General features: G+C 43.0%; 1 protein-coding gene across 1 annotated transcript in view; it reads left to right on the top strand.

Moving 5' to 3' along the window:
* LOC116980249 (suppressor of tumorigenicity 14 protein homolog) overlaps positions 1-25,097 on the top strand; it is an 87,942-nt gene that overhangs the window by 7,644 nt on the left and 55,201 nt on the right. The window contains exons 2-8 of the mRNA XM_033032302.1: positions 4,442-4,691; positions 6,322-6,449; positions 13,543-13,610; positions 15,176-15,360; positions 15,908-15,946; positions 16,749-16,935; positions 22,845-22,984. Coding sequence (XP_032888193.1) covers positions 4,442-4,691; positions 6,322-6,449; positions 13,543-13,610; positions 15,176-15,360; positions 15,908-15,946; positions 16,749-16,935; positions 22,845-22,984 — 997 coding nt within the window. The remainder of the gene's footprint in view (positions 1-4,441; positions 4,692-6,321; positions 6,450-13,542; positions 13,611-15,175; positions 15,361-15,907; positions 15,947-16,748; positions 16,936-22,844; positions 22,985-25,097) is intronic.

Below are 25,097 nucleotides of genomic sequence, written 5' to 3'. Positions count from 1 at the left end.
CAATGGAATATTGAAATCCTTAGTTGCTACAGCTTAACAGGCCTGTAAACACAATAACACACATATAATGTATAATAATTAACAATGCAATAAATTAATAACCGTAATACTAGGTAGCCATAATAGTGCAAAACGGAAGTCCGTAGTGCAATTAAAGACACAGTCCCAGGCCCGTACGAAGCTTTTCAAAAAGGGGGGTGGCATTGCATTGGATTGGATTGGATTCAATTTATTGTCATTGTCTAGAGACAACGAAATGCAATTTTCCTTAGTCATACAGATAAAAAATAGCACAAAACACAGAAGTCCACGACACAGGTATCCCCACAGCGGCACCAAAGTTCCCCACTGTGAGGGAAGGAACCAAAGTCCAGTCAACCTCCTCGCTGATCTTCCCAGATGTTCACCCGTGGTCGGGGCCTCCCGAGCACCCCGTAGTCGCCGATATGGGTGGCCCGATGTTCAGGCCCTCTTGCTGGGAATGATGGAACCCCGACGTCGAACGGGAGAACATCCTAAGCGGCCCGGACCTCTAAATCGGCCACCTCCGTGGCTCCCGAAGTCCACAGGCCGAGCTGGGCGGAGATTCACGCTGGCGACCCCCGACAAAGGTCGCCAGTGTGAATCTCCGCCTAGCACCGCCCGCGTTGGGAGCTCCGCGAACCACAGCTCCGCGATGTCGATGCAGCAGGCCCAACACTCCAGAGCTCCAAACGGCGATCCTAGGTGAGGCATCATCCGCTCCGCGATGTATCCAGTGCTGCGCCACCGCTGCTGGAGCTCTGGTCGGTCCCGGCAGGAAAGGACGCGCCAATCCAGTAGGGAGGCCGTGGTGGGGGGGGGGAGTGAGGACGCAACTCGAATAATAGTCGCATCCTCTCCAGGAAGCGACTGAAGGACGGTTTCCCCCTTACCGTACCCTCTTCCCCCCACATAAAACAACAACAAAAATCCCAAAACATATTTTAAACACAACAAAAAAATAATGGCATGACTGGATTACAAACATTTTTTGTAAAAGAATGTGCGCGCAGTGCACATCATGAGTGTGAAGCGCAAAGTCCCTCACGGCCAGGGTCCAGGGCCCACTTAAGGGTCCTGGAGGCTCTGAGGTTTTAGATGCTCTCTGGTGCAGTCTGAGCCTCATTTTGGAGCATTTTCGCACCAGATTTATGACCAATATTTCAGAAATAATTTTGGTTGAATCAAGAGTAATGAGTGGGTGGAATGGGATGATTGGTGTCATTGTTGTATACATTTTTTTTAAATCAAGAATTGAAGTTGTCCTTGTTTAATAATCAAGTTGTACTGTTGTAAAATGTTATGTAAAATGCTATAAAGGAGCATGCAAAAACTGCAAATAAAATACGGTAAGTTTTTGCAGTAAAGAAAACCTTTTTTTAGAAAATGTTTTGTGTTGATTTGATTGCTTGTTACTGTTAGACTGTGTTAGTGTGTGCAGTGCACCCTTACTGGTCCTCCTGACCTAACAACTTCACATCACATCAATTTTAACATGGAATAGTGATGTGAATACAACATTTAGTTCGACATCAATTTCCATCATGAAAATTGAAGTCAAACTAAATGGTGCATTTACATTACTATGATCGCTTTCAAACTAATCTATTTTACTGTCATACTATTATAATACATTCTAATTCCATGATGACTCTCAAACAAGATCACAAATCACATTTTGAATTCTCAAACACAATGTGATTGTGAATAATTGCAGAGCTGCCAAGTTCCATCGAGCATTTACGTATTTTGATGGCTGAAAATCAGTATTTCTTTGAGGAAATACTGCATAAATGCAAAAGAGTGTACTACACAGAAACTGGATTTTTGAAAATCAGTATTTTGCATGCAACCTCATGTATTCTCAAATATGTATGGAATACTGAAAATCAGTACTACTGAATTGTGAAACCATTTTTGAAATGTAAATTTATAATTCTTGATTTTGATTCAATCATATCATATCTCTATAATTATAAAACTCTGATCTTGGATGTGTGTGTGTGTGTGCGTATAATCACATCTCGAAAAAACGACACTCTAACGGTAAAATGTTTTACATATTCTGGTAGAGATTTATCCCGTGGACTCCGAAATCGTCTTACCTGAAAAATTCATGCTTTATTTCTTGAGTTATTAATCAAAATGTTCAAAAATCTGAAAGAACGTAGAAAAAAAACCCGCCTTGCTTTGGCTGATGACGTGATGATGCACAATGGATCTGCTTTGCGCAACCTGCGCCATGTTCCACGCGCTGCGAGTGACGTCACCCCCCCCCCCCCCCCCCCCACCCCTCCCCCCCCCCCGTACTTGGGGCCCGGAGCCTGCAACCTGAAGCCTGCAGCCGGGAGCGAGGGAGTATTGCGTTCGGGAACTAGTCCTCCCCTGTGACGACCCCTCCCCCCCCAGGCTCTGGATTGAAGCCGCTGATCACGCAGACCTTTGGTTGACGCGCGCCCCGCTACCCGCTCCCCACACCCCTCTCCCCTCCTCCTCTCCCCCCCTCTTCCTCTCCTCCCTTCTCCTCTACCCCCTCTCTCTCTCTGCCCCTCTCTCTCTGTCCCCCTCTCTCTCTCAGCCCCATTGTGTCTCTGCCCCTCTCTCTGCGTCTCTGCCCCTCTCTGCGTATCTGCCCCTCTCTCTGTGTCTCTGCCCCCCCCTCTCTCTCTAGATGCGCCTGTGAGTTGGGGGCTATGCACGAGTTGATCGGGCGGGGATAGGTAAAAGGAGTGAATGAATAACATTAATATAATATCAAGGAGGGTGGTTATTGTGTGTGTGTGTGACGTCACAGGCCGCACCCTCCCCTCGCAACCGTGCATTGAGGTGACGGGACCCAATGGATCCCACTTGGTCTAGTAACTATTAAGTCTGATCTGGGATGTGTGTGTGTGTTTGTTTGTGTGTGTGTTTGTTTGTGTGTGTGTTTGTTTGTGTATAATCACATTTTCTCGGAAAAAACGACGTGCTAGCGGTAACATTTTTACATATTCCGGTTGAAAATTTTCCCCTGGAGTCCAAAGCACCTTATCTGAAAGTTTCATGCTTTATTTCTCGAGTTATTAATGAAAATCTTCAAACATCTGACAAACTTTGAAGTCTGCGCCCTTGCTCGCATTGTGAGTGTTGTCACCCCCCACCCCTCCCTCCTCTCCCCCCCCTCCTCTTCACCCCCCCTCCTCTCCCCCCCCCCCCTCCTCTCCTCCCCCCTCCTCTCCCCCCCCCTCCTCTCCCCCCCCCTCCTCTCCCCCCCCTCCTCTCCCCCCCCTCCTCTCCCCCCCCTCCTCTCCCCCCCCTCCTCTCTCCCCCCCTCCTCTCCCCCCCTCCTCTCCCCCCCCTCCTCTCCCCCCCTCCTCTCCCCCCCCTCCTCTCCCCCCCCTCCTCTCTACCCCCCTCCTCTCCCCCCCTCCTCTCTCTCCCCCTCCTCTCTCCCCCCCTCCTCTCTTTCCCCCCCTCCTCTCTCTCTCCCCCTCCTCTCTCCCCCCCCTCCTCTCTCCCCCCCTCCTCTCTCCCCCCCCTCCTCTCCCCCCCCCCTCCTCTCTCCCCCCCTCCTCTCTCCCCCCCTCCTCTCCTCCCCCCCCTCCTCTCTCCCCCCCCTCCTCTCTCCCCCCCTCCTCTCTCCCCCCCTCCTCTCTCCCCCCCCTCCTCTCTCCCCCCCTCCTCTCTCCCCCCCTCCTCTCTCCCCCCCTCCTCTCTCCCCCCCCCTCCTCTCTCCCCCCCCTCCTCTCTCCCCCCCCTCCTCTCTCCCCCCCCTCCTCTCTCCCCCCCCTCCTCTCTCCCCCCCCTCCTCTCTCCCCCCCCTCCTCTCTCCCCCCCTCCTCTCCCCCCCCCTCCTCTCTCCCCCCCCTCCTCTCTCCCCCCCCCTCCTCTCTCCCCCCCTCCTCTCCCCCCCTCCTCTCCGCCCCTCCTCTCCCCCCCTCTCCCTTCTCCTCTCCCCCCCCCCTCTCCCCTCCCCCCCCCCCTCTCCCCTCCCCCGGCCTCTCTCCCCTCCCCCGGCCTCTCTCCTCTCCTCCCTCTGTATCACCTTCCCAATTGTAACAGTGAGATGAGAACGTGACCAGGGACACATTGGTCTTTGATGATATTGGCTTCCCTTTAGGAGGGAAATCCTACCCTGCATCCCTTCGGTGGGTGGATGGGTACCTGTGATGAACAGGCAGTGTCGACTACTCTCTGCAGTTTCCTTTGTTCCATTTCAGGACATGCATAATACAAAATACATTAACCTTTGATTTTTATATGACCTATGCACTGTATCTTTTAACCATTTAACTATATTCTATATGCTCGCAGTAAATGCAAATTTTAGAAAATAATAAATGTATACTTCCTCTAATATCTGAATAACAAGATTATATTGATTATCTAAGGGCTAATTGCTGTGCCATCAGAATGATATAATTTGTACAATCGTTTTTAGATAAATCCTGCATTTCTAACCACACCGGACTATACAACGAGACAGAATTTTCCCTCGACATGCCCGACATTATGCCATGGAGCTTTGAATACAGATGTCCCAACACACACTGCGAAGCTTTACACACAGCCAGCAACTGGTCTAGATGAAGCATATGTGAAGAGATGCTGTCTATCGAAGGTTGTTGTGATAGTGCTTACAATGTTGGTCACTTCGGGAGGAGTTGCAGCCATTCTGTGGTACTTTCTCTGTAAGTAAAACTAATGTTCTCAAGTTGCCACTGACATTTAATTCATCATCCTTTATGTAGTCAATAGGTGAATAGATGTTTTAACCAATATTAAACAGTGTTGAAGAAATCTCCAGAATAGATTGGACCTTGGTCAAATGGTTCCATTCACATAAACCCATTCATGGAAGTATCTGTCAATGTACCACACATCATATCTGTTTCTGACAGACAGAAAACAAGGAGAGCATCTGGAGTAACTCAGTGGGTCAGAGCGTCTGTGGAGGGAATGGACAGTCAATGCTTTGGGTCGGAAGCCTTTCTCTAGACTGAAACATTGTCCCAATGTATCTATCTTCTCAGACTGACTCTATCTTGTCCTTCCCTTTGTAAACAAAAATCAAGGGGTCCCTCTGCTCGCTCACCCCTCGACTGAAGCCACCCTGAGAAGTCCTGCTGCTCACCTATACAAGGACCAAGGCACTGTGTAGGTTCACACTGCTATTCCATTTCTGCTGATCACACATATGACACACCTATGAGTTTTGCCATTGTGGTTTGTCAGACCGACTGCTACTTGCTGAGACCAGACAGCAACTCTCCCCCTCGACCATGACCCCACCAATGAAAATCAGGTCACTGTCTCCCAGATGCTCACAGATTTCATCACTTCCGGAGATCTTTTCTCCGCAACCTTTAACCTGATAGTTCTCCAACCCCACACTGCCTATGCCTGTCAACTATCCTAGATCCACAAGCAGGACTGCCCTGGTACGCCTACTGTAGTCACCTGTACTTGCCCCAGTGAAACTATCTCCTCATAACTCGACTATCTCTTGCCCCCCTTGTACCATCAAGAGTCTAGATGAAGAGTGTCAACCCAACACGTCATCAGTCCATTCCCTCCACAGTGACTGCCTGACCTGCTAAGTTTCAGCAGCTGCCCTTTTTTTTTTCTACAGATTCCAGCATCTGCAATCTCTTGTATCACTACTGTGATGTTTGCCATTGATCTACAGGTTATTTTAAGCTTCTTATATGGTATAATGATATGGTTTAATGATATGTTAACATCATAATCTTTTCCATGGCTTTACATTTGCCCAAACTGTAACGTGTTTTATTATTTAAGAGTGGTTGCTGGATATGGTATATAAATGTGTGATTGATTTCCAAAGCTAGAATCCTGTCACGTTTTTTTTTGTTTTTGATTTTTCAGAATTAGCGTTACTAATTTAACAGAAAATAGAGTCATACAGCACGGAAACAAGCCTTAGGCCCAACTTGTCCTTGCTGACAAGATACTTCATCTAGGTTGGTCCCATGTACCTGTGTTTGGTCTAGATCCCTCCAGAATTAGATTCTGATTGATTTTGGAATGGCTTTTGTCATGTTTGGTCCTTTTTGTGGAGCAATGTTTAAGTATTTATAATAATATTGGTCCCCTAATTGTCACCTATCTGTGTCCTTCAGAGATGCTGCCTGAGACGCCAGCATTTGGTGATTTTTTTTTTCTTTTAACATTAAGTTGGTCACTTACTGTGATTGTAGTTCCAGCATCTACCATCAATAATTAATAATCTTTACACACATGCAACTTCTACATTCTGCAATGGTTAACTGATTTTGTGCATTCTGTCAAATCCAACAGATGAGACTCCAAATAGTAGAGTTTACTTCAGTGGTTCCATACGTCTGCTAAATGTCCTCTTCAGTTCTACGTTAACAGACAGCAAATCCAATGAGTTCTTACACTTAGCCAAGCAGGTTGAGGAACCAGTAAGTAACATTCTATCATGAAAGGTTTGTATTGTTTTTTTTAATTCATAGGTGCAGTCTATTTTAAAGAGGAACATGTAGTGTTATGGTCACAAATCAGATTAACATTTCGAAGTACTAAAAGTTAATAGAATAAAGAATTTTGGCCGCAGTTTAATCTGGGCACAAATTGCACATGATATTTTCTCTCTGATATCTAACGTGAAGTTATGGATTAAAGTTTGCACCTAAACAACTTACCTCATCATGCATGTAAAATCTTTTATCAGTCAGCATAATAAAATGGTAACATTTTGTCCCTGTTATAATAAAAGTTATTCTTTGATGTATTTAGGGTAGTGTCCTACTGCAGTCTTTTTAATTCATCTGAAAATGGGTTAACCACCAAAACAGAGCTTTTTTACCGATCAACCACTTGTGAGTAATATGAATGAAAATGGCTTGAGGGTAAACTGAACTATTTACTAGTTTTATCGGTGTACAATAGTTAATTTTTAGTTGATCAATTATTTAGTAATATTGAATAATTTTAGAGGATATAAACGCGTGCATTTGCACCCAAAAAAAATCTAGTTTAATTTGAAAAGTCTCCTTGAGTGATTAAGGGTGATGTCCTTGATTAAGGGTGATGATCCTTGAATGATGTAATTAAGATCCAGCCAACTTGTGCTCAACATGTCTGCTATTTTGATCTGCAGGTTTTGAGGGTAAAACCAAGTTTAAGCCAGCATTGATTTATAGCCAGCAGAGCTAGTGTTCAAATCTCTCTGTCTAGGTTGGATAATGTCAGTGCTTTTCCTTGTGAAGGTGTGTGCCAGTACAGTGCAGTGGCACCTCTTTAAAAAATTCAATGCCATTATTTCATATTCCGGCCATGCGATACAAATGTTTATTAGTCCTGTTGTAATAAGAAGGGTTGGTGTAAGTGTACCATCATTGTCAATGTTCTCAACTCAGCTGGTGGCCATCAAGTGCCTGTGTCCACTCTAAACATGAACATCAACTTCTCCTACAGGGAGTGTATAATATAATGTCTTCAGTGGGTTATCGTTGTGGGGATCAGTCATGTACCTCACTGGGGTAATGGTGGTAGTGAATGCTGTGCTTTTGGTTTGAATGGTGAACTTTTCATGGTTAAATATTTGGCAGTGTGAAAAATGTGGTTTTGAAGTTGTTGGCATGAATGACGATGCGGTGGTGAGCCACATAAACCTGACTGATGGAGATTATTGTTCAATGAGTCATGTGGATGAGGTAAACTGAGTATTGCAGAATAACACTCACATCCTGGGTGGGATAGAGTTAAAGCTAAAATTGGGAAACAATCCCCTTGGCCTGCCTTGTTCATACCGACCAAGTTGGTCGATTGGGTTAGTCCCATTTGCCTGCATTTAGAAACATCGAAACATAGAAAATAGGTGCAGGAGGAGGCCATTCGGGCCTTTGAGCCAGCACCGCCATTCATTGTGATCATGGCTGATCGTCTCCAATCAACAACCCGTGCCTGCCTTCTCCCCATATCCCTTGATCCCACTAGCCGCTAGAGCTCTATCTAACTCTCTCTTAAATCCATCCAGTGATTTGGCCCCCACTGCCCTCTGAGGCAGGACATTCCACAAATTCACAACTCTCTGGGTGAAAAAGTTTTTCTCACTTCAGTCTTAAAGATGGCGGCGTTGCCTTAGCAGCTGCGGCTCGCCTGCAGTCCGTCTGTTTTTTAAATTTTTTGTGTTGTTCTTTTGTCCTGTTTTAGTTAATTTTTGGTTTATTAGGTTGTGTATGTGTGTGGGTGGGGGGGAGAAACATGTTTTTGGTCTCTTCCTCGGGGGGATGCGACTTTTCTTGTCGTATCCCCGTCTCCGTCTCCACCGAGGCCTAATAGCGGAGCTGGCAGCCTCGGAGCTGGGGCAGCGGCAGCGGCGACCCGACCTCAGAGCGGGCAGCGGCAGTGGCAACGGCGACTCGACCTCGGAGCGGGCAGAGGCAGCGGCAACGGCGACCCGACCTTAGAGCGGGCAGCGGCAGCGGCGACCCGACCTTAGAGCGGGCAGCGGCAGCGGTGACCCGACCCTGGAGCGGGCAGAGGCAGCGGCGACCCGACCTCGGAGGATCGGCCGCAGGCCCGGTGGACTCGACCGCGGGCCCAGTGGACGACATCGTCGGGAGCTCGCAGGTCACAGGTTGGTGACCTGTTCTCCGGAGCTCCCGCGACAACAGCTGCGTCCGCTGGACTGGAGGGTCGTCCACTGCAGCTTCGGCGGCTTCGACCACCCCGGGCCGCGGAGTTGAACCGGCCCGTTCGCGGAGCTTGGATTCAGCCGCGGGACTGCCATTACTTACCATCACCCGGCGGGGTCACAACGTCCGAAGCCTGGATCGCCTCGGTGCAGAGGGAGAATAAGAAGGGAAGAGACAAAGACTTAAGACTTTTGCCTTCCATCACAGTGAGGAGGTGCCTGGTGAACTCACTGTGGTGGATGTTAATTTGTGTTTATTGTGTGTTTTTGTCATTTTTTACTGTATGTAGGACTGCAAGGCAACAAAATTTCGTTCAGCGCAAGGTCTGAATGACAATAAAGGCTACTTTACTTTACTTTACTTTACTTTGCTTTACTTTACATGGCCTCCCCTTTATTCTAAGACTGTGGCCCCTGGTTCTGGACTCGCCCAACATTGGGAACATTTTTCCTGCATCTAGCTTGTCAAGTCCTTTTATAATTTTATATGTTTCTATAAGATCCTTGGTCCATATCCTTCTAAACTGTCATGTCCATATCTCCGTCCAAATGTCTTTAACGTATTTGTGGATGTTTTGAATTTCCTAAGGAATGTAGTTGTTGGCATTGAGACTTTTGCAGCAATTAATCCACAAACCTGGGACTGAGCTCCATGCAGGGACATCTACAGGTTTTTTCTTCCTCTGTGCTTTATGTCTGAGGAATTTACTTATCTCTCACCTGCGACTGCACACCTGAACATGGTACTAACACCATCATCAAGTATGCAGATGATACAACGGTGATTGGCCTCATCAGCAACAACGATGAGTCGGCCTACAGGGAGGAGGTCCAGCGCCTAGCAGCATGGTGCGCTGACAACAACCTGGCCCTTAACTCCAAGAAGACCAAGGAGCTCATTGTAGACTTCAGGAAGTCTAGGGGCGGCACGCACACCCCCATCCATATCAACGGGACGGAGGTGGAACGTGTTTCCAGCTTCAGGTTCCTGGGGGTCAACATCTCCGATGACCTCTCTTGGACCCACAATACCTCAACTCTGGTCAAGAAGGCTCACCAGCGTCTCTTCTTCCTGAGGAGACTGAAGAAGGTCCATCTGTCTCCTCAGATTCTGGTGAACTTCTACCGCTGCACCATCGAGAGCATCCTTACCAACTGTATCACAGTATGGTATGGCATCTGTTCTGTCTCCGACCGGAAAGCATTGCAGAGGGTGGTGAAAATTGCCCAACGCATCACCGGTTCCTCGCTCCCCTCCATTGAGTCTGTCCAAAGCAAGCGTCTGCGAAGGGCGCTCAGCATCGCCAAGGACTGCTCACACCCCAACCATGGACTGTTTACCCTCCTACCATCCGGGAGGTGCTACAGGTCTCTCCGTTGCCGGACCAGCAGGTCCAGGAACAGCTTCTTCCCTGCGGCTGTCACACTACTCAACAACGTACCTCGGTGACTGCCAATCACCCCCCCCGGACACTCCTCCCACAGGAAAAACACTATGTCTGTATACATGTAAATAGTTTTATTTATTGAAATCATATGCTATGTCGCTCTTCCAGGGAGATGCTAACTGCATTTCGTTGTCTCTGTATTGTACACTGACAATGACAATTATGGTTGAATCTGAATCTGAACCTGAATCTGATCTCTTGTGGGTGAAGAGCTATTCTGATCTGTACACTCATTTGGCCAAGATTGACTGGCAATTAATTTTAAAAGGGTTGACGGTGGATATGCAATGGAAGACATTTATAGACTGCATGGATGAACTACAAAAATTGTTCATCCCAGTTTGGCAAAAGAATAAATCAGGGAAGGTAGTACATCCGTGGATAACAAGGGAAATCAGGGATAGTATCAAAGCGAAGGATGATGCGTACAAATTAGCCAGAAAAAGCAGCATACCGGAGGACTGGGAGAAATTCAGAGACCAGCAGAGGAGGACAAAGGGCTTAATTAGGAAAGGAAAAATAGATTATGAAAGAAAACTGGCAGGGAACATAAAAACTGACTGCAAAAGTTTTTATAGATATGTGAAAAGAAAGAGATTAGTTAAAACAAATGTAGGTCCCTTACAGTCAGAAACAGGTGAGTTGATCATGGGGAACAAGGATATGGCGGACCAATTGAATAACTACTTTGGTTCCGTCTTCACTAAGGAAGACATAAATAATCTGCCGGAAATAGCAGGGGACCGCGGGTCAAAGGAGTTGGAGGAATTGAGTAAAATCCAGGTTAGCCGGGAAGTGGTGTTGGGTAAATTGAATGGATTAAAGGCCGATAAATCCCCAGGGCCAGATAGGCTGCATCCCAGAGTACTTAAGGAAGTAGCTCCAGAAATAGTGGATGCATTAGTAATAATCTTTCAAAACTCTTTAGATTCTGGAGTAGTTCCTGAGGATTGGCGGGTAGCAAACGTAACCCCACTTTTTAAGAAGGGAGGGAGAGAGAAAACGGGGGATTACAGACCAGTTAGTCTAACATCGGTAGTGGGGAAACTGCTAGAGTCAGTTATTAAAGATGGGATAGCAGCACATTTGGAAAGTGGTGAAATCATTGGACAAAGTCGGCATGGATTTACAAAAGGTAAATCATGTCTGACGAATCTTATAGAATTTTTCGAGGATGTAACTAGTAGCGTGGATAGGGGAGAACCAGTGGATGTGGTGTATCTGGACTTCCAGAAGGCTTTCGACAAGGTCCCACATAAGAGATTAGTATACAAACTTAAAGCACACGGCATTGGGGGTTCAGTATTGATGTGGATAGAGAACTGGCTGGCAAACAGGAAGCAAAGAGTAAGAGTAAACGTGTCCTTTTCACAATGGCAGGCAGTGACTAGTGGGGCACCGCAAGGCTCAGTGCTGGGACCCCAGCTATTTACAATATATATTAATGATCTGGATGAGGGAATTGAAGGCAATATCTCCAAATTTGCGGATGACACTAAGCTGGGGGGCAGTGTTAGCTGTGAGGAGGATGCTAGGAGACTGCAAGGTGACTTGGATAGGCTGGGTGAGTGGGCAAATGTTTGGCAGATGCAGTATAATGTGGATAAATGTGAGGTTATCCATTTTGGTGGCAAAAACAGGAAAGCAGACTATTATCTAAATGGTGGCCGACTAGGAAAAGGGGAGATGCAGCGAGACCTGGGTGTCATGGTACACCAGTCATTGAAAGTAGGCATGTAGGTGCAGCAGGCAGTGAAGAAAGCGAATGGTATGTTAGCTTTCATAGCAAAAGGATTTGAGTATAGGAGCAGGGAGGTTCTACTGCAGTTGTACAGGGTCTTGGTGAGACCACACCTGGAGTATTGCATACAGTTTTGGTCTCCAAATCTGAGGAAGGACATTATTGTCATAGAGGGAGTGCAGAGAAGGTTCACTAGACTGATTCCTGGGATGTCAGGACTGTCTTATGAAGAAAGACTGGATAGATTTGGTTTATACTCTCTAGAATTTAGGAGATTGAGAGGGGATCTTATAGAAACTTATAAAATTCTTAAGGGGTTGGACAGGCTAGATGCAGGAAGATTGCTCCCGATGTTGGGGAAGTCCAGGACAAGGGGTCACAGCTTAAGGATAAGGGGGAAATCCTTTAAAACCGAGATGAGAAGAACTTTTTTCACACAGAGAGTGGTGAATCTCTGGAACTCTCTGCCACAGAGGGTAGTCGAGGCCAGTTCATTGGCTATATTTAAGAGGGAGTTAGATGTGGCCCTTGTGGCTAAGGGGATCAGAGGGTATGGAGAGAAGGCAGGTGCGGGATACTGAGTTGGATGATCAGCCATGATCATATTGAATGGCGGTGCAGGCTCGACGGGCCGAATGGCCTACTCCTGCACCTAATTTCTATGTTTCTATGTTTCTATGTTTGCTGAATACAGTGCATCATCTGAAAATCTAGCCGTTTGATCTGCTCTGTCCACAGGTAATCTGCGAGGCACCAATTCCAGCTGCATCTCCCTGTATAAGTGCAGGCTCAGGTCAAACAGTGAGAAACGAGAGCTGCAGATGTTGGAATCGTGAGCAAAAAGCAAAATGCTGGAGGAACTCAGTGGGTCAGGCAGCAGGGAATGGACAAATGACATTTTGGGTCTGAAGAAGGGTGCCTATATGAAACGTTATCTGTCCATTCCCTCCACAGATGCTGCCTGGTCAATATCATCCAGAGTTCCTCCAGCACTTTGTCTCTTGTTAAACAAGGTGGGCAATGAATCAAAACCACATTCTGCACACTGCCAAGTGTTTATTTGTAAGAAAGGAGCAGCATTCAACTCATAGTGATGCATAATGGCAATAATTAATGTGGTTGGAAATAAAAAGCCAGTCGGACAGCATCTGTGACTTGAAATGTTAACTGTTTCTCCTCACAGGTGCTGCCTGAAGTGCTGAAAATTCCCAACACTTTTCTGAATTCATTTCAAATTTTCAGAATATGCTGGTGTTTGGTTTTCAAACAGTGAGTGTTAGTGCTGACTAATTATTTAAATTCAGGCAATGAGAAGGCAGCAATAATTTTGTGTGCAATTTCACCAAGATCAAACGTCTTTGTTAATTGCACATTGTTGATCCAGGGCTTTCAGAACCTTCCAATTACATGCTCACATTGAATAATCATTAAAAATATCAGTTAATGTGATTCTCATCAGCGTGAAACAATGGCGATTTATTTAGTTTGGTCATAAAATAGTTACTCAGAAATAACTGTCACAAAGCATGATGAAAAGTATGTAAAATAAAAATAAAATAAAAATAAAATAAAATAAAATAAAAATTAAAAAAAAAAAAAATTTAAAAAAACAAGCATGATGAAAAGTATTCACTTTGCAACTATATTTTATTTTATGTGTTTGGCAGTTGACTGAGATATTTGGAAGATCACAATTGACACAAAACGTTATCAGTGTCAACGTTGTCGCCTTTAGGTAGGAATTGATCACTTAATATGATTTTACCATCACAATGGAAGATTATTAGAGTTTAAATGTTAATTTGTTAAAACATTTTGAATAGATGACAGAAACCTTCTGCAAATTTTGTTCTCTACTACACTGAACTAAAGAGCAGCAATTGATTTGATTGATTGATTGAAAGATATATCATAGAAACAGGCCCTTCAGCCCATCATGTCCATGCCAACCATCGATCCCCCATTCACACATTATTTCCACATTATTCTACTTCCACTCCTTCCAGACTAATAATAATTTTATTCTTTCAGTTTTGGCAAACAAAAGATTTTTTTTCACCAAAAAATGATAGAAATCCAAGAAGGAAAACAAACTTTGGTAGATCTCCCAAAGTCCAGCAGGCAATAAGAAGAGTTACACTTGTGCAGATAGTTTAGTTAGAAAAAAGTACAAAATCTTTTCTCCGATGATTGAGGAAAGTGAACTGCAAACCAAACAGAAACAAAAATGAGAAGGGGTAACTGAGAATTTGACCAATCGCAGAGGAAAGAGATGTAAGAAACCAGGGGAGTTGAGCAGGGGAATGTTGGTGGAGAGAAGGGAATTTGTGAATTATTAATATGAAATTATTAACAGTTAATGCTCAGAAACATAAAAATAGAAATAGGAAATGGGGCATGAATTTACCTTTGGGCTTTGCGCTAGTCATACAGCAAGGAAACAGCCTATTTGGCCCAACTCGTTCATGCTGACCAAGATGCACCATCTAATCTAGATCCATTTGACTACATTTGGCCCATATCACTTTAAACCTTTCCCGTCCACATACCTATATGAGATGTACACTTTATTGGGCCGCATTGCACTATTTCTAATATTCATTTCTGTTGACTTCACTGGAATCAAACACCAGGAGGGGAATATCATGGGTGCCTGATACTTCAGCTCATGATCAGTCATAGCAATTAGAGGAAAATGCCTTTTTCACAAAGTCTGATGTAGTGCAGGATCAACAGGTCCGTGAGGAAAGCGAAGATGACTACATGAGACTTAGTGCAGGACAACAAGCAGACAGGAGCATTTTAAAAGATTGTGGAGATTCACTCATTACCAAGCCAAGGAAGGCCATTTTAAATAAAAATCAACGAGGACAGATGGCCAAGCATCCTTTTGGAATTGCTTTGTATTGTGAAATCTCTGATTCCTGTCCCAAAACTTACTTCTACATGATCATGAAGGGCATGGATAAAGTGTATGCTCACAGTCTTTTCTCCAGGGTGAAGGGTTCTAAAACTAGAGGACATAGGATGAAAGTGAGAGGGGAGAGAGGGCCAGACGAGTATGCCAACATGGTCGGCATGAACAAGATGGGTTGAAGGGCCTGTTTCCATCCTGTATAACTCTGATTCTATTATAAGGCACATTGTAGTAAACACATGCCAATCTTTTATACTCAATTTGTGCAGGTGCAACAGTAGTTTCCCATCAGTAAACAAACCTTACTTTGAACGAACTTTGAGAATAATAGATTTTTGTAATGTGCCTTTTCCAATGAAATCGACTGTCTTTCTTTTTCACAGTGAAGGAAGTGTGATAGCTTACTTTATGGTTGCATTCAATGTGGGTAAAACCAGACTTCTAGAACACAGGCAGTCCCTACTTGCAGATGATGTGATTAAGGTATTGAGGAAAACAACTGACTCTAATACTGCTGCAGTGTTCCTGGGAAACTTACTTATAGATGTCAATTCCATTGACATTTATGGTATGAATTTTTTCCTATTATATCAAATTAGAGAAATGATGTGTTATTTATCATAAATATACTTGGGCATGTGGGAACAATCACTGTATCTACATTTGTAATCGGCCAAGTGCAAAGATTGAACATGGAAGTTTGTGCTAATCAATGTCATGTACCATTCTCATTTAGTTCTTTTTCCCAGGTGAAGAAGTTGTCAGAAGGTCGATTTATTAAATTTGCCAGATACTGCAAACATACTTTTGCAAAGAGTTACTCGGCGGGCATTTAATGAAGTAGCTCAGAATACTAACAATGAAATGATTAAAACAATTACACACTAAATTTTAATTTGTTTCTATGAAAACGAGAAATCAGTTGTAACTTTTTAAGATGAGCATTGAACTGTTTTCACAACTGAATGGTATATGCCATTTAAAGGCTCTGGGTTTGACAAAACCCCAACATAATTAGAAAATATTAGTGATCGTACTCAGTCCTTTTTTTTAAAATGTTTATTTTGATACAGAATATTTGATTATAACTTTTACTTTTGATGCTTCTGTTACAGAGACAGAACACAACACATATTCTCTGTCATTGGAAGAAGGTACATATTCTTTTAAATTGAGTGCACATTAGTTTCTGCAAAGGTCCTGTGTCGTGGCCATCAGGGAGCAGCAAAATGTAGTTAAACATATTGTCTGTTAGCACAGCAGAGAACATAACACATTAAAATGGTGACATAATTGCAAGTGTAATCATGGATTATCTTTCCCAACGATATGTTTAAAAAAATTAATTGCATAAATTGTTTTCAAATTCCTCATGATCTTAGACTACTTTATAAGATCATCCCTCCGCCTCCTGTGCTTCAAGGAATAAAGTCCTAGCCTGCCCAACCACTCCCTGAAGCTCAAGTCCTGGCAATGTTCATGTAAATATTCTCAGCACCGTTTCCAACTTAATGACATCCTTCCTATAGCAGGGCGACCAAAACTGAACACATTACTCCAAATTATCACCACAATCTTGTATATGTGTAATATAACATCCCAACTTTTATACTCGATACCCTGACTGATGAAGGCCAATGTACCAAAACCCTTCTTTACCACCATATCTACCTATGAATATAACTTGCAGCATCCCGTTAGTCAATTTTTTTAATTTTTACAAAGTAGTTCATTTCTTGAAATGTGCGAAGGATATTTAACATCCAAGAAGCTTGAAAACTTCCATAAAATCATCTTAATTGATTCATTTTACTAATCCCTCCTTGCAACCGGCGTACAAGAAGACTCCATGTTCCAGTAACAGTATTTACAAATGATTTTGCAGTTGCAACAAAGAACAATGAGTCTCAATTTTGTTCCTGCATGAAGTTCTTTTGATCTTATCTCACCCTTCAGCATGTCCTATGACTGATATGAGAATCCAGTGGAACCAATCTATGCCCTGCCGCTGGGAGATGAGTGGGCCAGCAAACCACTCACTGCAGATTGTGATAAATAAGTATTTTATGAATGGTGATTGCAGCATGAATTACATTGCACTTTACGACTCACTGGTGCCTGCAAAGAGAAAGCTAATCACAAGGTAAGCAGCGGTAAGTCACTGGGCAACAAGGCTTCATCACAAAATCTGCACATTGGTAGTCGGTGTGTCATTGAGGATTAGGAGTGCTGGAAGCAAAATGTGTCAATTATTTTATTTTTCCACCTAAACATTTTCTCCAATGGTATCCAATGTAGGTATACAAGGCAGCTTGAGTATCACCTGTCCAGAAAAAACTCTTAAAAACATTTTGTCATTTTGTTGAATCCTTATTTTTCCAACCTGCCCTTAATTGCATGCCAAGGATTTCTAAATTAAGGTGTACAAGGAGATTCTGCAGCGTTCCCGCCAGAATGGAAACTTGAAGATGACACCATTGTAGAGGGCTGGATCTCAACAATGGCAAGACGGAATACAGGAAGGAGAAAGGGAGCTTAGTAACATGGTGTCAGGACAACAACCGTTTTTCAATGTCAGCAAGACAAAGGAGCTGGTCATTGACTTCAGGAACTGGAATGGAATACATGCCCCAGCCTACATCAATGGTGCTGAAGTGGAGATGGTCGAGAGCCAACAATTTGACCTGGTCCAACCACATTGATGATATGGCCAAGAAAGACCACCAACTCTTCTCATTCCTTAGAAAACTAAGGAGTCTCCAATAACTCTAACCTAATTCTACAGAAGCACCATAGAAAGCATCCTATCATAATCATACTTTCTTAGCAAAGTATGCTTTGCAACATACGAGGAATTTGATTTGCCGTACAGTCTTACCAATAAAAAGCAACAAGACGCACAAAATACATTTTAACATAAACATCCATCACAGTGACTCCTCCACATTCCTCTACATCACAGATACCTATCCATAGGATACCTATTAGATACCTATTACTATACCAGATTGGATCCCTATCCTATCCAGATACATCACAGCTTGGTTTAGCAAACGTTCTGCCCAAGATCCCAAGAGAGTTGTGCATATTATCATATAAACCTGCCTCTCCTTCCATTGAGTCCATCTGCACTTCTTCCCTGCTGTTATCAGACTCTTGAATGTACCTCTCATATTTCTGGGAAGAACCCTGATCTTCCAATCTACTTTGTTACGGCCTTGCAATTTTTAACTGTACTTTTCCGAAGCTGCCATACTATAATCTGCACTCAGTTTCCTTTCTCTTTTAACACTACCAGTTGTGCTGGTGTGTGATCTAATCTGTCTGGATAGCATGCAAAACAACTATTTTCACTGTATCTCTGAACATGTGGCAATAATAAACCAATACCAAAACAGCCAATGTCATATTTTACAAGGAGATCTCTGGCTGCTGACTAGAGCATTTCTTCTTGTACCTTTTCCGTCTCCCGATTGATGCAGGAATTATCAGCAGAATAAATATATCTTCCATTTAACAGATTACTTTAGCATTATTCAATGGCATGAATTTCCCAAGTGTAGGGAGGCAACAATTATATTTTGATACAAGAAACTGCCAATGCTTGTTTACAAAACAAGACACAGAGTACAGGAATAACTCTGTGGATCAGGCAACATCTCTGGAGAACTTGGATAGGTGATGTTTCATTTTGGGACCCATCTTTAAACTATTGTTTAGGTGATATTTAGGTATCTATGTAGACAGCAGGTTAATGGATGTATGTATATCCTGTAACCTATGCTCCTGATTGTAGGTCTGCTCATGAGGTTGGAAACTTGTGTTTACATAATATTTTCACAATCTCAGTGAGTCAAACTGTGCTTCAGCGCCAGTGAAATAATTTTGAAAAGTGGCCACGGTTGTAATTCATAAACTGTCTTTTTTATATCCAGAGTAGTATCTGAAACCATGGCAAAGAGGCACGAGTGCTTCTGCATGAGAATGAGTGTTTAGTTGCCTTGCCTTCCGTTCATCTGAAATGGAAATTATTAGCTTAAGTTTTCAAGTAAGCTTTTTATTTCTTTATCTCTACTACCTCGTGTTTATACTCCTATTGTATTGGTGACATCTTAACACTTTTATACTTGATCACCTATTGTACTTGAGTTTGGCTTGATTGTACTTATGTACAGTGTATTCTGACAATTGAAGAGCATGCAAAACAAAGCTTTTCACTGTCCTCAGGACACATGACAATAAGGTTTAAGTTTATCATTGTCACGTGTACCGTGGTACAGTGAAAAGCTTTGTTTAGTATGCTATCCAAATACAATAGATAATAATAATAATGGATGGGATTTATATGGCGCCTTTCTAATACTCAAGGCGCTTTACATCGCATTATTCATTCACTCCTCAGTCACACTCGGTGGTGGTAAGCTACTTCTGTAGCCACAGTTGCCCTGGGGCAGACTGACGGAAGCGTGGCTGCCAATCTGCGCCTACGGCCCCTCCGACCACCAACAATCACTCACACACATTCATACACATTCACACACACAATAGATAGTGAAAAGGCAATGATACAGAGTGCCGAATATAGATCTCAACATTCTGCAGCACCAGTTCCAGAGAGGAAGTCCAATGTCCTCAATGGGGTAGTGGTGAATTGGACAGTACCCTGGCTTTTGGAGGGATTGTAATAAACCTAAACCTCAGGAAAAATATTAAGATTAATTGTAAGAAGACACATCCTCTGTAATCAAACCAATGTTTTCCAGCTAATCTTGGAAGAAATTGAGCAAGTCATCAGTTTCTGCATGTCTCAAAGTCCAATTTGGGCTGCACTCTGGCTTATAGAGTCGTAGCGTTACACAAAGGAAATGGATCAATATCTGCTGCCAATGGGGAGCTACACATGGGAAATCATAGCACATCGAACAGTGGAGCAGAGGAACAAGCTCTTCATCCCACAACATTCATGCCTAACAAGATGCCAAGTTAAACTAATCTGCCCTGCAAATCACTCATTGATGTGGTGAGCACATATTTACCCCAGTCACCAATTTCCAACCCTGGACTGTCGCAATCCTCGAAAATGAAGCTTACACAGTGACAGAGTGTTGCATGTTAATGCATTCACATGAGCGTGGGGTTTAGGGCCAGCCCACGTTGTACCCTTGAAACAACTGAACTTTGGCAGACTGCCGAGCCATACACACCACTCCTCTCCACTGGTTGAATCAGGCAACAAACATCAAAAGGTATAAGTGATTCTGACAGAATTGGAATCTGAACATTCAAAGACATTAAAAAATCGATAATTTAACAATGAATTCAAAAAATGTATAATATAAACATACTTGAAACATTCCAGAATTTTTAAACAACTAAAGTATTTACTTTAAACTTAATGGAATGAGTTCAAAGATCTAATGTGAGATTGTTGCAAATTTTCACACCATGGTTGAATTGTCAGCCTTCAGTTGAGAAATTATAGAACGTTGAACAGTACAGCACTGGAACAGGTCCATCGGCCCACAATGTCTGTGCTGACCATGATGCCAAGTAAAACTAATCTCTGCAAATCACAGCAAAGACTGGGTTGCAAGTTCAAGACTTTAGTGTTCAGATGGGCATGTCCAACTTAGTGGGATCTGCATGGAAAAACACAGCTCCATAATATTTGGCACATTTGACTGAAATCAGAAGGAGATGACATCACTGTGGGAAACCAATGGAACAATATTAAAAAACATTGTTTATTGGAATGTGCCGTTTGTAAAACTGCAAAACTTATTTCCTCCATGCAAAGCATAGTGCTAACAAAAGTTTGCACTAAGCAATTCAGATGCTTTATATATAATATATTGCAAAGGCAAGTTTATTTTAGATAAAATTAAAAAAATAAAAAGTATTTTGCTGATGGCTAATACTTTTTGCAAAGATGTAAGTATGTGATAAGAGTTGTTCTGGAACAGTTTGTCTATAACCCAGAGCAATTCAATCTTTTATTAAACAATGGATTCCAACTAATTTTTTTAAACTCCCATAGTAACGTGGCTGTTTGCTTCAGGATTTTATTTTAACCCATGGTTTTTTTCTTTGCCTGAAGTAAATTTTCTTAATTACAATGTAGTTAATAATTGTAAATTACTCAAAGTATCTTAATACAGCCTTAAGTTTGAAAGTCTTTTAGAGTCATGGAAACAGGCCCTTTAGACCAACTTGTCCCTGCTGAAGAAGATGCCCCATTTTAAGCTGGTCTCATTTGCCTGTGTTTTGCCCATATCCTCTAAACCTTTTCCCATTGTGAACTGCTCAAATGTCTTTTAAATGTTGTTATAGTACCTGCCTCAACTAACTTCTCTGGCAGCTTATTGCACAAACTCATCACCGTCTGAGTAAGAATGTTGTCCCCTCGCACCTTAAACCTCTGCCCTCCAGTTCTGGAGTCCTGTAGCCTGGGGGGAAATACTCTGCGCATTCACACTATTCCCATAATGATTTTATCCACCTCTACATGATTACTCCTCAGCCTCCTGGGCTCGCAAGGAATAAAGTCCTAGCCTGCCACATATCTCCCTATAGCTCAGGCCTCTCAGTCCTGGCAACATCCTCGTAAATCTTTTTTGCACGCTTTCCAATAGCAGGCTGAGAAAAACTGGACACAGTATTCCAAATGTGACCTTAACAACATCTTGTACAACTGTTACACGACATTTGTATTCTCAAATACTGACGAATGAAGGCCAGCTTGCCAAAAGCCTTCCTCACCATATGGCCTACTACGCCATATATTGCACGTCATTTCCCCCCCCCGTAATTTTGAACATAAATTGTTTAAAAAAGTTCCTGTATTAACTCATTATTACTCACATTGCTGTTTTTAAAAGCTGTGATATCAATGTATCTCATTGTGATGTTGAGAAGAATTTTCTAAACCTGGAAACCCATCGCAATCTAAATGAAGTAAGGCTTGGTGAAATTCTCATCATGTCTTCTCAGCATTAGCAACAAAAGTAATGTGTGCCTTTCAAGGATCTTTCGTAGAAGCAAATTCAGTCATATTGTGTAACATAACATAACTTTTGTGTAATATAACATAGGAACACCTACTGGCAGTGTGCAGTTTCCCATTCTTTTCTGCAGAAATTAAATCAAATCTTAAAGTTTACTTGATCAACCTCACCTGACCTCATTAACCTCTCCAGATTCAAAATCTGTTAACAATTAAGTCTTATAATTCACTATTTCACAATAATACAGGACCCTAAGCGATCTCAACGCAGACACGCCGCATTCTCACTGCACTGAACATTCTTTAGATTGTGCCGTATCCCTCGCACGTGCAAGGCAATCCTCCTGTATATCTTATAGGAAAGGCCAACTCAACACCCTGGAGAGCTGAGATCAACGCTTCATGCCACCACAATATCTGACAAACTTTTTGGCAGCCGAGGCAGACCAATATCGACAGCTCACTGGACCATCATTCTCAGCTGCCTGGAGCTGGAGTACTGAAACAACCACGCGGTTCTGAGCTCCATCTCAGCAAATGGCTTCCAGGGAGACTGGGTACCGGTTTTGTGAATACCCTTGAAACCTACTTGGGGGGGAAAAACTATAACAAAATCCTGGAAATTCCTGATGCAAGACCATGCAAACTAGCGAACAAACAACTGGGAAGTCAGCGAGTGCATCATCGCTCCTATGTGAACACAGAGGCCAACTGCAGTGGAAGGAGTGAGGAGCGCCCAGGGAAACCAGACACTGTCACAGGGAGAACATGCAAACTCCACACAGACAGCACCTGAGATCAGGAATGAATCTCGGTTGGTGGCAGTGAGAGGAAACTGCTCCACTCTCTGTGGCACAATGTTATTAGTTGCTTCCACACTCTATCAAAGAAGCCCATCGTTCACATAGATTGACTGTTGAGTGTCTGCCACCTTTACTGTAAACTTGCCAAATTAATGAGTTGTAATTGTTTTTGACAAGCAATACTTTAACCGTATGAGTTGAACATTGTGCTGAGGTGCTTCCAACAGCTGTATCTTTACTTGGCAGAATATGCTCCAGTGGTGAACATGTGACTTTACAATCTCTCACTCTAACATCATCAGGGAACGTGATGCTGGCAGTATTATTTTCAGAACCCAAACATGCATGTCTACTGGAAGCAGTGGTATTATACATCACGAAAACAAGTGAGTTTCACCTTACACTGTATCCAGCTTTTTAACATTACAATACCTTTGCATACAAGTGCAAGAGAACAAGGTAAGTCACCCTCTTTGAAAACATTTGCACTTAAAAACTATGTATGAGAACAGCAATCCTGCCAGTATCCACAAATAACATTAGCACATTGGTAGGTAACTAGAGTAACCAGTGAAACGTAATGATAAACCAAGTAGCGATGGAATAGTCTAACGTAAGTTCTATGCAAACTCTTAAACCCATAAAGGACCTGTCCCACTTTCACGGCCTAATTCACGACTTCTGCCGAGTTTGCCCTTGACTCATACTCGCAGGATGGTCGTCACGATGGTCGTAGGAGGTCGTAGCAGGCCGTGATGCTAGTCGTAGGAGAGGGTCAGAACTGGACCTAGGGTTGAGATTTTTGATTGGAGAAAGGCTAACTTTGATGAGATGCGAAATGATTTAAAAGGAGTGAACTGGGACATTTTGTTTTATGGGAAGGATGTAGAAGAGAAATGGAGGACATTTAAAGGGGAAATTTTAAGAGTACAGAATCTTTATGTTCCTGTTCGGTTGAAAGGAGACAGTAAAAAGTGGAAAGAGCCCTGGTTTTCAAGGGAAATCGGACATCTTGTTCGGAAAAAGAGGGAGATCTACAATAATTATAGGCAGCATGAAGTAAATGAGGTGCTTGAGGAGTATAAGGAATGTAAAAAGAATCTTAAGAAAGAAATTAGAAAAGCTAAAAGAAGACATGGGGTTGCTTTGACAAGTAAGGTGAAAGTAAATCCAAAGGGTTTCTACAGCTATATTAATAGCAAAAGGATAACGAGGGATAAATTGGTCCATTGGAGAGACAGAGTGGACAGCTATCTGCAGAGCCAAAAGAGATGGGGGAGATATTGAACAATTTCTTTTCGTCGGTATTCACCAAGGAGAAGGATATTGAATTATGTGAGGTAATGGAAACTAGTAGAGTAGCTATGGATACTATGAGTTTCAAAGTAAAAGAAGTACTGACACTTTTGAAAAATATAAAAGTGGATAAGTCTCCAGGTCCTGACAGGATATTCCCTAGGACATTGAGGGAAGTTAGTGTAGAAATAGCCGGGGCTATGACAGAAATATTTCAAATGTCATTAGAAACGGGAATAGTCCCCGAGGATTGGCGTACTGCGCATGTTGTTCCATTGTTTAAAAAGGGTTCTAAGAGTAAACCTAGCAATTATAGGCCTGTTAGTTTGACTTCAGTGGTGGGCAAATTAATGGAAAAGATACTTAGAGATAATATATATAAGCATCTGGATAAACAGGGTCTGATTAGGAACAGTCAGCATGGATTTGTGCCTGGAAGGTCATGTTTGACTAATCTTCTTGAATTTTTTGAAGAGGTTACTAGGGAAATTGACGAGGGTAAAGCAGTGGATGTTGTCTATATGGACTTTAGTAAGGCCTTTGACAAGGTTCCTCATGGAAGGTTGGTTAAGAAGGTTCAACTGTTGGGTATAAATGCAGGAGTAGCAAGATGGATTCAACAGTGGCTGAATGGGAGAAGCCAGAGGGTAATGGTGGATGGTTGTTTGTTGGGTTGGAGGCAGGTGACTAGTGGGGTGCCTCAGGGATCGGTGTTGGGTCCTTTGTTGTTTGTCATGTACATCAATGATCTGGATGAAGGTGTGGTAAATTGGATTAGTAAGTATGCAGATGATACCAAGATAGGGGGTGTTGGGGATAATGAAGAGGATTTCCAAAGTCTACAGAGTGATTTAGGCCATTTGGAAGAATGGGCTGAAAGATGGCAGATGGAGTTTAATGCTGATAAATGTGAGGTGCTACACCTTGGCAGGACAAATCAAAATAGGACGTACATGGTAAATGGTAGGGAATTGAAGAATACAGTTGAACAGAGGGATCGGGGAATAACCGTGCATAGTTCCTTGAAGGTGGAATCTCATATAGATAGGGTGGTAAAGAAAGCTTTTGGTATGCTAGCCTTTATAAATCAGAGCATTGAGTATAGAAGCTGGGATGTAATGTTAAAATTGTACAAGGCATTGGTGAGACCAAATCTGGAGTATGGTGTACAATTTTGGTCGCCCAATTATAGGAAGGATGTCA

This window comes from Amblyraja radiata, chromosome 14, assembly GCF_010909765.2.
Source record: "Amblyraja radiata isolate CabotCenter1 chromosome 14, sAmbRad1.1.pri, whole genome shotgun sequence".
Classification (NCBI taxonomy): Eukaryota; Metazoa; Chordata; class Chondrichthyes; order Rajiformes; family Rajidae; genus Amblyraja; species Amblyraja radiata.
This window is presented reverse-complemented; position numbering and strand designations above follow the sequence as displayed.